The following is a 13,833-nucleotide window of genomic DNA, read 5'->3' on the forward strand; positions in this document are numbered from 1 at the left end:
AGCTGAACCCCAGGAGCTCTTCCACTCTGAAGTCTGTAAGAGAAGCACTGCTGTTCAGGTAGATCAACTCTGATGTTCAATGGCTACTGTCATTTTCTCATCACTTTTGTTGTTCGATTACCCCACCCAGTGCTTCCAAGCACTTACAAAACACTGCTCCATAGGTTTGGTTACAGTTTGTGATACTAGGAATTTGATCTGCAATTGAATGAATCACACAGGTGTACGGTTTTACTGATCTGTATCATTGTTAGGTTTGTCACTGAAGAGCTCCGTCCTGCAAGCACATCAAGTCATCAGTGACAATACTCTGGATTTGCTGATAGTTTTATCAGTGAACTGAAGAAGTCATTTGACACTTTAAAAATGGCTATTCTAATGTATAGGAATGGATCTGTGCAGTTTATAGAGTTTTATCTGTTACTCCCCAGTGACTGTAAACACCATTATCAAGTCTACCACATGCCCTGTGGAAAGCAGGATACCTCCCAGATTTTGAGGAGAATGTTGCTTATACACTAGACTTCAAATTGGACTGTCTGAGTTAATCCAGATTGTCATTACCAGGAGTAGGTGATTATTTTTGTTTGGCTGACAGGCTGAAATAAAGGCTGAACAATCATCATTATATCCTCGTGCATAAATGGGGTGGCTGTGGGTGTGTGAGCAAGAAGAGCACCTCAGTCAAGCCCTGGGAACCAGAAAAAATTCTGGAGTTCAGCACCAAAAAAGTCACTGGGAGCATCTACCAACTGTGTTGTCATTTTTAGCAGCAACAAACGACCACTGGGAAAAGGAGGAAACCTCTCCAATCATTCAGCTACACAATTCCATTACAACCACACAAAGATCAGCTAAACACACACATAATTTAGAATAATTAAGTAAATAAGATTCATGAGAAGGTGAATCAATCAAATTTTCTTAAAGCAAGTATGTGTTACACATAATTTTTTTTACACAAACTGGGAGAATTTTACCACCCCATTAAAACAAAACAAAAACACTTCCACCCAATAAAAACAAAACAAAACAATAACAAAGGAACACAACAAAATAGAATAAACAAACACACAACGCCCCAAACCTAAACAAACAAAAATGAGAAGACAAACAGAAATCAGACTCCAGACATTCTTTAGAGACAATTAGTCAGTACTTGACCCAGTTAATTAGCCATAACTCATTTAGTCTGAGGCAGTCATGCTGTAAGAATAAAGGGAGGAAAAAGGATGGTAATCCAGAAGTGGCTTTGCCAGTTCTATATTTTATTAACAAAGATGAATAAAATTTTGGCTCTAAGTACCTGTCTCCTGCTTGGAGCCATACCTCAAGGTATCCTGTCACTTTTTTGATGTTCTGCTGTGTTTTCAAAGCATCTCTCAAGAGGCTAATATTGTGTGTAAGTTTACACACCTCAAACGACCTTCTCTCCAAGATCATTCAATCCATGACCATTTCCTTTGCTATTTCCCTCTCTGCTCTTGCTTAACATGGTAGCAACTCTGCTCTAGGGCAGAAGCAGAACTAAATTTCCAATGACACGAGTTTCAGTATCTTCTTATATTAGGAGAATCTTAGGCAATTAGAGCAGTAACATTCTTGTTTCAGTTGCCTCCTATGTAAAATGGCATATGCCTATAAGTACTAGTTTAGTTATTTTATTTATTGATAAGATTCACTTAATTAATGTTTGCACAGCATTTCAGACTGTGATATGGAACTCTTAAATGTAAAATGCCAAGTGCCATTGCAAACATATATTAATGGGTATATCTACACATGTAATATATCTGTGAGAAATCAGGCACCTCTTTAACAACAAATATTTGTTAAAGGTTGTAATATATTTAAGCAATATTGAGCAGAAATCTCTTCTTCCTATCAGTAGATCTTCCTTAGAAAAAATTCATAAAAAACATTTTGATTCAGTTAGAGTCTGCAAATTTAAATGGCTATGGTATGCCTCTGAGATAGATCAATATTGCTGAAGCAATTAGCACTGCTTATAAAAGGCCACTTTGCCTCACTCCTGATTTACAGCCAACCCATCTCTCCTTTTAAGCATGCAACCAAGCAGGCTGACTACTATTGTCACACAGGAGCCTGGTGTCACATCAGCTTCAGAAACACAGAGATAAAAGCCATGAGCTAAAGTTTGCTATTTAAAAAACAACATTCAGATGCAGCATGCCCCAGATACAAAATGCCAGTACTTAAACTTCACCGATGAAGAAGGGGAAAGACGTTGCTAAACACTAAGATCCTGATTTCCAGTAAGGCATTTGAGCATTATTTTTAAGTCTACATTCATGTAACCAAGTGGCTACATAAACATTTGTGCAAGTGCTTAGCTCATGCAGCATCTAAAAGCAGAGTTAGGAACTTAAGCTTGAATGAAGTAGACGGATAAGAAGAACTCAGAGCAAAATTAGTTGGTTACTGATAAGAGTTATTCAAGAAGGCATGGATTCTGTGAATTACGTTAATGCAAAGATGCTAGCTCTTACTGACACTTTAACAAGATCTGACCACTCTTGCAATTCAAAACTTTTACTCTTTCCTTTCTACTTCGTGTCTGTTTAATGCTAGGCTGCCAAGGAAGAGCCAATAGACAGCAAGTGCTTCACAAAGAGGTTTCTGTTATTACACCACACTGAAAAAGTCTTCCAGTTGCCAGAGAAGCAGTCAGATCCTTCACAAAAATATATGCTTCATGGGAGAGAAGTCCACGGGTTAGAAACAAAACTGCAACATTAAAGGACAGAAGGACAGGAGGGTCACACTGTTTCTCTTTTTTTTTTTTTAACATAAGGTAGTATGCTTGAGAAAAGCAGGGGAAGGAAGCCTCAAGAAAAACATTTTCAGCAGAGCCAAGAAAAGAAAACATTTTGGAACACTGCTGTTTTCCTTATTTTTGTAAAGTTTCTTGATTCTGCTACGAGGAAGTCATAGACACTAGCCTCACTACTACAAGATCAGGTCAGAGGCAAATCCTTTACTCACACCACCACAACCTGGAGAGAGTTCCTGTTGACTCTTGACAAAAAAGCATAATGGTCACTTCACAACAAGGAGCAGCTGCTCTGAATGGGATCAAGAGCTCTGTGGTAGACAGAAGAAAAAAAGGATGACTTATACCTAGCAATAATGATGAGAAAGGAAAGCAAACAGCAACACTCAACACCACCCCTTACCCTTCCTCCCAGGGCCTCCCTCACTGACCTTTCAAGCATCTGTGAATTAAATCTTTTACTGCCAATTAATAAATGATGGAAGTCTATTGCTGGCAGAAATTGTTTTCAGTCCAGTATGTGCTTGTATGTTATCTTGCTCCTATGACATTAGTCAAGCAAGAAAAATGTAGGAAAGGAAAATTTTTCATCCTTAGAGCTTGAAAAACTGGTTTCTCTAGCAAGGTATAATATATTTTACATGAATAATAACCGTTCAGATAGAAGGGGGGAAAGGGATTTTACAGAATCACACTATTTTAATCTTCATCAAAAGAAAGGAAAATATCCACTAGCTTTCGTGACATGGTTCTATTCTGAACTATATCTTAATTGTAGGAGAAATTGAATGGTTTTACAGTTAAGAGATGAAAAGTACATTTGCCTGTGAAGTTTAGGGGTTTAAATGGCAATATAAAAATTAAAAGGTGGAAATGCTGTCAAGATGATGATGTCATCATCTACAACCACCATTCCATCAATGTTAGCAGCCAATTCTTCCAAATGTGTAAATGTGTTCCAGTTCTGATTTTGAATACTTCACTCAAATTCTGAACTGCCAGTTCCACTTTACAAATGGCTCTAAGTAACATCTAAACAGCTAAGTTCAACTGAAATACCGTTCTAAAATTAATTGATACAGGGAAGCATAAAGTCCCTATGGGACTGATGGGAATCCAACTGTCATGGTTATAGCTAATTCACCATATTTGGCTGCAGCTAAAAGCCTTAAAAAGAAGCTTTTGCTGCCCTTGGTGTTGCACAGTAGGTGACAGAGGCAGTACTCACCCACAGAGCAAATTTCAGAATCACACTCCTCCCTTTCACTGGCTTTTCATAAAAAATGAGTAGGTAGAAAGAAGGATCCTTTGTCATCAGGAAAGGGAAGGCTGTATTCCACCTCTTTTACTATGCATACAAGGAAGACTTACCTCTTTGGCTCTAGTTTTGTATCCAACAATCATCTGAAACAGCAAATTTCTCTACATAATAATAATAATAATATTTAAATATATATTTGCTGTGTTTCAGGTTTTCATAGGTTGATTCTTTGGATAAAACTGCTCTGACATATTGCCATCTTATTCATCTCGTAAGCAAATAATGTAGTTCAGTCATGAGTATCTGGGATACATGTGCCAACTGGTTTGATGTAAACACTGAGGTCAATATTACCATTTGCTTTCTGTGGACAAAGTAGTTAAGAATGTAACATTTCCACAGAAGTCTTGTTTAAGAAGGTAGGTAATATAGGACAATGTCCCAGTTCACTCCTTGTGAAAGAGCTATTACTACCCAATTTATTTATTTATATCACAGTGTATAAATGGAGAGAGTGGCCAAGCTCGTAATTTCTTTTTTAAGTCCAAGCTCCTGCTACTTGCCGAACAGAGCCAGCGCAGCTGAGTTACACTGCTGAGCTACTGTCATAAATCTATGACCAAATTGTATTTCACACTGCTTGATAAACTCTGCATCATGGCCACTCAGAACTTCATGCAGTACACACCAAATGCAGCTCTCTCTGGGATGCTGCTTTCTGTCACAAAACACGGCCTGAGCCTGCTGAGCTGAAATTAAATCTCCATTTCAGTAGCACAGGGTTTGCCTTTTCAATGAACTCCTGAGAGTTAAATGCAGAGTTTGCCTTGGTTTACAAGAGCAATACACTAGACTTTGACAAATACTCTAGCAGTTCAGCTTCCTCCCACCAGAGGCTATGGATGGATGGAAGTGTTGAGCTGCTCACTGCAATATTTATAGCCGCCATGCAGCAGCATCCTGTAGAGACCTGACCCATTTAATTATCTGAAAAAGTTGAAAGAAAAAAAAAGAAGAACAGGGTTTCTGATGACTGGAATAACATTGCAGGACAAAGGTAAATTTTACATCTATTAACAGCACTGAATTTGCTACTACCGCTCACACAGAAACTACCCACCCATTCTGTGGACTGGACCTGCACAAAAGGGTTTCTCAGCTATAATATTTTAGTAAGAACTGGCATAATTTATCATTAATTTTAACAATTTGGCTTGATTTCCAGTTCACAGAATATTCTGTGAGCATGGACATTTCTCAGAACTTACTAATGGAAACTATCTACCAGATAAACTCTACCTACTTTGGCTTTGGCAACTACTTTGCAACTGCTTGATTACAAGCCTTTGAAACTTGAGTTTCAATTTTAAAACTCAATTTTAATTTAACAACTCCATTGATGGATGAGGTTAAGGGTCATATGCAAACTTCTATTTAGCTGCACTAAGTAGTAACTATTACCAGCATAGATATTCCAGGGAGTCAAGAAGCTCTTCTGTTGATGTTGCTTTTGCTTAGTTTTCTTTGTTTGTTTGTTTGTTTGAAATCAACACGGTTTTCTTGTTAAAAGCTCCAGTGGAAATTAAATTTCTGCTAATATTGTTCTCCTACACTGATAGCAACAGCAGTGCAATTGGCTTTGTTTCCCCACTTTAACCACATCAGTATAGTTACAGCAGTAGAAGTTGGCAGGGTCTTATTGTAGGTGTGACGGGGGGCACGCACGGTAGGGACGGACGGAGATGAGATCTCTTTGAAGCTAAGTCGTATAACTTACAAAGAGCGTGGGTGCAGGGCCGGAGCAGGGCCGAGAGAAGAGAGGCTTAAAGTGTAAGAGAGTCAACGGCAAAGGTTTAAGAGCGGAGAGCTTGTAGAAAGGAGGGGGTGAAGAAGTGCAGAGGGAAGACAAAGAGACAAAGAAAGAAAAGGGCGCGAAGAGGAGCGCGAGATCGAGCAAAGAGATAAGGGAGAAGAGAGATAAGAAAGCACCAAAAAAGAGCGAAAAAAGAGCGAAGCTCCTGTTACAACACAATAAATCATCTTTAGTGCTGAATATGCAGATTCTCATTAACCAATCTACTACAGCATGCATATCTTATAACATTTCCACACAACTTATAAGAATCACTACATTACCATACTATGTTTACGTGTTAAACCCTAAATCTTATTCTTTGGGCCCCATCTGCCAAGCTGCAAGGCCTGCTCTGACTCTTAGGCCTGCCTGCTTGCAAAGGGAATTGTTTCCTCCAGGGGGGATTACATTCAACTGGTCACAACTAAGGTATCTCAAAGGTTGCTTTCATTTCAATCTCGCTTATAGTTTCTATATTCTCAAAATCTTTTGCCAGGCAGTCATATTTAAAAGGCTTTCTTGTTTCATCCTCCCCAACACTTATATCTTGTCATCTGGCATGTTATGTGAAGAAGATAGAAGGCTATCTTTCACCTTCACACAACAGTTGGATTTCCAAAAAGATAACAAAAATTCAAACACCTCTGTCCTTTTCTGAAGGAGACAAGCAGCAGACCCAGTCTCTGGGACCATTTGCCTGCTAATAAACAAATGCCAAGCATGCCCAGCACTCTGGGCTAGATGGCAGGAGATCGATTAGTACACAACATGTTCCGGTATGCTGGGATCACAGCATTCAGGGAATGCTGTCCACTTCCTACAGGTTTTTTCCTTGACACTGGCAAAACTAAATATATTGTAAATGAAAACCAATAATTGCACATTGCCCCACTGGGCTGCAGCATCAAAAAAAAGTGTAAAAAGAACTGCACTTGTGATGCAGTTCCTGGGTCTCTACCACATGTTCTGTTTTGCAAATGGGTCCAAACAATATGGAATAAATAAAATTAAAAATGCAGGCAGCTTTATAAACTGAGAGAATTCCATAACTCTGTTTATTGAGCTGTAGTTCAGGAAAAAAAACCCAAAAATCTGTAAAGGTAAGGTTTAATCTGCACGTTTTGCTAAGAAAAAACTACAGCACATATTCAAAACAGTAATGAAGCAGTTACAGTGGGGATCTACAGTAGGGGAGACTAACCCTATTGTTTTACACTCAAACAAGTGTAAAATCTGACAAGATAGTTATTTCATAGTTCAAAGAGAACACTCACCACCAGCAAACAGTCTGAGTCTCTGGTAGAGAAGGAGCTTTACAGAAACTGGGTTAGGGATGTGCTTGAGTCTGTGATTTACAGATCTTCGTGATAATTTACAGCTTTCATGCGCATAATTGATTACATTTAAGTAACAGGAATTTTTTTTTGTTTGTTCCAGGTTAGCTAGTGGTTGCTCCTGGAGCTGGTTACGCATTGAAGGCAAAACACAAAATATTAAAGTATTAAAAAAAAAAAATAAGAAGCAAATATCTATTTTCCACATTTAGAGGTTGATCTGCACAGGAGGACATTTTAAGGTTTTAGTATGTGCATCCCAGGATGAAATGTTCAGGATCTCGGACAGAAATCCCAGCAAAGTGCTCTCAAGGCTGTTAACTCATTATTCTGCCTCTTGGTCTGCCTTCTACACCACATCAACTCCCACCTCACAGGCTCCCTGCCTAAATGCAGGGAAGTGGGTTGTGCTGCAGTAAGAAATAGAGCTTCTTTATCTGTTAAGTTTTGCTTTTGATAAGTCTGTATTTATGCAAGGTAAAGAAAAAAGAGAAAAAAAAGCAAAACAAGAAAACCTGAACGCTCGCAGCGTTTAATCAAGAAATTACTGGTTGGTTCCACAAAGCCTGGTCCTCAACCAGCAGCCTCCTAAGCAAAAAACAGCAAGCAAAGCAGTCACAGCTGTGACAGGTAAGACTGAGTTTTGCAAGATTTAGAGGGATAAGGAATCAGGTGATACAAGGTAAAAATAGAACAGCTTTAGGCAACATAAACATAAAATTCTCCACGTTTTCAAATCCATGTTTGGTTCTTATTTTAAAATCTGGGGCCACTAGCTGTTTAAAACCCTGTTAAAACGCCAATGTAAAATATTTAGCCTTTTAGTTATGTTGGCATTTTGTGGACTCTCTCAGTCTCGCTGTTGTTGATGAAATGGAAAGAGATGCCTAAACTCTGATCTCCAAAGAGAAGACCTTTCTAAATGCATCTTCCACCTCTCCTTGCTAGAAATTAATTGAAAATTGCAAGCCAAGATCAGAAAGCAGCTTTTTTCAGCCTGCATTAAGAAACGTATTCTGGTGACAACCACGCCAACAGGCAAATATATCAAATGGGGGGGAATCAATCAAAACCAAAAACTTGTTCTTTTTGCAGTTCTTACAATATTAGGGGGGCATTCTCACAATTCCTGAATGCTCAGAGATGGTAAGACTAACCATTTTAAGAAAGAGTATGTTTTATCACAGTATCTGTTTCACCAGAAATACACAGAATCAATTTTAGCAGGTAAAAATGGACTGAAAAATTGCCAATATTAAAATAAGAATCAAAGAGCGCAACCAGCATTAGAAAGACATCTGTATTCAGGATTAATTCAGGGAAGATTAAAGAAAAACTGACTACTCTTTTTAACACGTTAGGACCCTAGACCTAAACAAAAGCACCTGTTTATCTAAGTACCAAGCCCTTCTCAATCAACTTACCAAGCATGAATTTAAAGCACATTTAGCCTACCTGACATCTTGTAGGGGTTTCAAAATGATGGTAGGGAGCATGGCCAAAGAATCAATTAGAAAGCGCATCATGCAGTCCATAATATTAATCGTAAAGGCAATGCTTTCTCATGTATTTCTACAGAAATCTGCTGTTAAGTAAACGTAGTATGCACTTGCTCAGAGATTCCTTGTTATTGGGGGAAAAAATGCACTAAAAATACATAATTTAAAAACCAGCTCCCATAAAATCATGTTAAAAGAGATCTGTGATACCCTAAAGGCACAAAAGGAATCTTTCTCACATGCAACTTAAATTCACATACATTAAAAAAGAAGAATCTGCTCTTGTGTTCCTACACTGCACTGAAACAAAGGTGATTATTTTCAGACCATGGCTCCTCTCCAATATGGGCAAAGTTAACTGGATTTGTTTTAAGTAAGTAACTCAATATATCATCCTAACAGCATGTGTCATTGAAGTGGCTAAAAGACCACTTTTCTTTGTGATGTAATTTGGGAGTGGGGGGGTGTGCTGGTATTTTTTGAAAATTTCATTAGACAGCATATCTACACATAGTAGTTTCCCTCGAGAGCTTCCCACTAACAGCTCTGCACTTCTCTACGTGGCCACGTTCAACTTCCTGCACTGTCAATATCACCATGAAAGCTGTCTGCAGACTGTAGACTGCTAGACAAGCCTGACAATAGCAAAGCAGAGAGGAGATTCCTCAGCTGAAGAGAACTGAAGAGCCACTGGCATAAATGATACATGCTTCTACTGGCAGCCAATTATCACCACCCAAACCCTGTTAAGAATAGAGATTGCTATCAACCTCTCACGGATTATCCTCCAACACACCCAAACCCTACCAACTTTTCCCCCTCCCTAAAATTACTGCCTTGCATAAAGCAGAGTGCTATTTCCTCTTACAGCTGGGGAGGAGGGGTGGTAAGCTCACTGGTTTTTCAGGGATTGGCATAGTATAACCAGAAAACTTCAGATAGTATGTGCTGAGTACAGGACCCACTGCAATCACCTGCTGCCCCACGCCATGAGCACACACACACACCACACTATGGCTTTGCTGGGCTTCATTCCTAGAGACACCCGTGTCCACAGCGTCCCCATAGTGAGTCCTGGAAAACAGGTACTCTCTCTCTCCTCTTGCACACTCAAGGGACTTCCCTCCAGCTCACGTGAGCTACAAGGCTCAATTCCATGTAGAAGCTGTATGTCTCCTAATGGGGCTGAGGTATCCTGGGGACAAGCATGGTAGAGGGGAGAGGATTCGAACAGTCCAGAAGCTGCATTTCTCCATCCTACAAAATCCTCTTTCTCTTCCTGTCTCTTCCCCACTTGGACCACAGGATCATTTGAAAACATCGAGCAAAAGTCATAACAAATTGATCTAGGCAGGAACATACCCTTCTATGGGCTAATAAATACCCTCATAGGGCCTTATCAGTCAGATAACCCCAGGAGAGGATGAAGGGAGCATAATCAAGAAGAGACTAGAAAAGGAAAACTGTTAACCAAAAAGCTATCTTAATCTCACATAACAAAACCTAATGCACACAATGAATCCTTTCCCAAATGGATCAGCAGCTGTCACTATCACAAGTCTGTGTGCCTAAAACAAAAGCATCTTTTCAGAGCAGGAATTAGCTGTGGTCACAGCAACAATAATCTTGTCCTCATTTCTCTAACAAGCTCCCACTGGAATTGAAACGAGGCAACCTGAGGGAGGGAGTCTCACTTGGTATGTTTTTTTAATTTTAATTTTTAAATCAAGGCTTAAAGCTATTTCACTCATTCAAGTTCAGGGTGGTATTATCATTCATTTCCTTGGACGTAGGACCAGTCTGTCATTGTGTAACTGCCAGGAAAATAAAAAAACCAAACAAGCAGCAGCAATACTCACAGCACGCTTTCCTTTCGCATCCCTCTAAGCAAGTGTGCCAAGAATTATAACGACCAGGGCACTCTACCAGCCTCTCCCTGTTTTCACACAAGGTCTTACTGTACCCTAAAATATTTAGAGGTCTAATTATTACTTGAATGGAAGAGATTTCTAGCAGAGGTGGATGCTCTAGGAGCAAGAAGGGGGCCTGTCATTCTGGCTACACTTGATTTCCTAGAACCTCATGAGCAAAAACAACGTCCAATGGCAACTGAAGTTTCCCAACTTACATTTTTAGTGAAAAACATTCACACTTATCATGGGGTCATCCTATTTCTCTAGGAGAATAACAGTAGTATAAAGAAGCCCACCAGCATCAAAAACTGAGCGTCAAAACCCCTATGAAATCTTCTATTCAAATTGTGTGCAGGCTTCTCCATGGAGATGAGTCTTTCCTTTTCCCGTAGGTGCTCCGAGCCCTTCCAGGGGCGCTCGGGAAGCCCCAGGTGGCAGCCCCAGCCCCGCAGGATGGGAGCTTCTCCATGGCAGGATGCTTACGAAGTAAGTCAAAAGGCACGGAGTCACCATGTGGGAAACTCCGCTCTCCCTCCAAGATAATCACCCTGCTGGGCCAATGTCGAAGAGCACTTGCAATTGCTCTTGGCACCGCTATTCCTCAAAGCCTCTCGATAAGCAGGAATCCCTTCCCGCAGGTGAGGGGCGGCCAGAACCGCGCCAGGGCCACCCCTGCGCAGCCGGCATGCCCACGGCACGACACTGCATGCCCTGAGCCCAACGTGAAGGGCACCACAAGAGCTCCGACCCTGCGCAGGGGGCTTACCTTCCGCACCCCACCGAAGCCGTGCTCCGCCGCTACCCGCTCGGCCTCCGCCTGGCCCCCGTCGTGCAGCTCCACCAAGAAATGGTTGCTGTAGACGGCACCACTGGCCGGAGGGCCGAGGAAGTGCAGGAGAAAGAGGAGGAGGAGGGAGCCCCGAAGCAGCGGCGGCCCCGGAGGCATGGCCCCGCGCTGCGCGCCCGCGGAGGTAGCCCGCCGGGCGGGCGGGCGAGAGAGGAAGCGCCCAAAAGATGGGAGGGGAGGAGGACGAAAAAAAAATTAAAACAAATGAGCGCAGCAGAGGCAAGAGGAGAGCAGCCCGAAGAGAGCCGGTCGGGTGGTGTGGATGCGTGATCCACGGCGGCCGAGGGGCAGCATCAGCCGCGCTGCCAATCATGGAGGGGAGGATCGCCTCGGCCCCCCTTCCCTCCCAGCTCACGGCTCCCGGAACGCTCGGCACGCCTTCCCAGCACCCCACCCACGCTTCACTCCCACCTTCCACAGTCCTGCCCCTGCAAAGCCGCGCCCCTCGACTGCACCCGCGCGGCGCACGCTAGCCCCCTCCTAGCTCCAGCCGAGCCTGGACTTCACCAGCTGTTCCTGCTGAGCGGGAAGGTCGCCGAGGGGAGGCTCCGAACCTGGAGCCTATACGCGCGTGGCTGTAGGGACTGGAGAACGAAAGACTTTGGCAAGACCCTCACCCGCCGGGACTGGCGCCCAGCTTCTCTCTTCGACCCAGGAACACAAAATATCTGGAGTTACCCCAGACCTACCATTCTAGCCAGAACCCTGCACCAGCTGCTCACAGGGCCCTCTGCAACCTGTCCTGTAGCCCTTTTTTTACAAAAGCAAAGGGACAGGGAGGTAGTTAAGCAGTGATAGTGCAATGCCAGGGGAAAACCTTAGGCCCAGGCTGAGGACTTCTCACTGACTCCCAGTCTATACTGCCAGGATGCTCAAGAACACAAAGGTGTCCAGGCTCCCTGAGCAATCCCCAAACATTTTTCAGGCGATGACTGGCAGGAAAGTACCTGGACCTTTCCTGTGCTGAGACAGACAAGCATTGAGAATGTTCCGTGCACGGGTGGGATTGCAGAGGTAGCAGCACCTAAAAAGAATGGGAGCTCAGTTCTGTAAGTAATCTGCCATCTGCTATGATTGGAAAGGAAAAGTACAGATTATGCAAGTTTATGGCAAAGTATAGTTTAGCTTTTTCCCGCAGATACATCTGTTAATTTGTCATACCAAAGGTCAATCCTTTGATGGATGGGTCCCTGAATGATCCCCTGGGAAATACTTGGGACACAGAAAGCACAATCTTCTTTAAAACAAACAAAATTATAGCTTTACTGTAATCTGTCCTGCAAATGGTCAATTGGAGTACAGATGTTAAATAAATCAAGGAAAACAAAGGAAAACATCAAAAATCAGAAACAACGCTCTTCTTCCATTATCCTAAAATGCTTTACAAAACAACAGAAGAGCTGACTGCATCATTGTGAATCCAAATGAGAATTGGTTTGTCATGACAAATTACTGATTTCCTTCCTCTGGATAAAAGAAATCCCTATTCAAACAGAAAGGAAATGACAACTTGAAGCCTAATCCAAAGCCCAGTTACATAAACAGAAGTGTTGTAAATGAATGACTGATGTTGAAAAAAAATCAAACATGAAGGAAAGGTAAACCATGAGAAATGGCACAGTCGAGAAGGAAAACAACTTTGCAGTCTCATAAAGAGATTAGTATTAGTGTTGGTAGAATTCATCTTTTAGATGCTTGATCAAAGAAGAGGCAGTTACTAAGAACAACTTTATATATTATTTCTTTAAACCAAGTTGTTTGTTTTCCTTAATAGTCAGCAATGCCTCTCCTTACAATATGTTTCCAGTATTGTGAAATACAAAGTTGTGTTTCGTGTCAGGTACAAACAGGCGATGTGTGTAGTTGTGAATGCGAAATGTGTGGATACCAACAATGGGAGAGCTGTGAATTCTAATAATAACTGAGGAGAATAAAGCATGGAAAAAGGCCTTTGAACCTATCTGTTGTGTGCAAATTAACCCTAGTTGATTTAGGAGCATTGGAATTAAAGTGTTAAAGATGTTGCTTTTTGCCTGCATTTAATCCTTAAAGAGTTCTGCAATAATAACCTTTTGAAGAATAATTTTAGAATATTACTTGTATCCTTGAAACTATTGCTTTGGAATATATATAAAGGAAATATGCTTATCTCACGCCTTATTGAAGCAGAGAAAAACAGCTTGAGAAAGGAAGATGAACATCACCTCAAGGGTTTATGGTTTTGACCAAAGGGAAGCTGGACATCACTGTTATGAGATTTATAGTCTCTGCAATTAAAAGGTGGACACACATCTGGGGAGCTGGACCCCACCAGATGAGAGTCGTCTTTC

General features: G+C 41.5%; 1 protein-coding gene across 2 annotated transcripts in view; it reads right to left on the reverse strand.

The window, feature by feature from the left end:
* The window catches only part of PCSK2 (proprotein convertase subtilisin/kexin type 2), a 106,685-nt gene extending 94,885 nt beyond the window's left edge, over positions 1-11,800 (reverse strand). For both annotated transcript variants that reach the window (XM_054290606.1, XM_054290605.1), the window contains exon 1: positions 11,423-11,800. In XM_054290606.1, the coding sequence (XP_054146581.1) occupies positions 11,423-11,602 (180 nt within the window). In that variant the 5' untranslated portion in view covers positions 11,603-11,800. The remainder of the gene's footprint in view (positions 1-11,422) is intronic.
* Between the last annotated feature and the right edge of the window lie 2,033 nt (positions 11,801-13,833).

The sequence above is a fragment of the Melozone crissalis genome, unplaced genomic scaffold (genome assembly GCF_028551555.1).
Source record: "Melozone crissalis strain CALT ecotype California unplaced genomic scaffold, PUWL_Pcris_2 ptg000081l_1, whole genome shotgun sequence".
Taxonomy (NCBI): domain Eukaryota; kingdom Metazoa; phylum Chordata; class Aves; order Passeriformes; family Passerellidae; genus Melozone; species Melozone crissalis.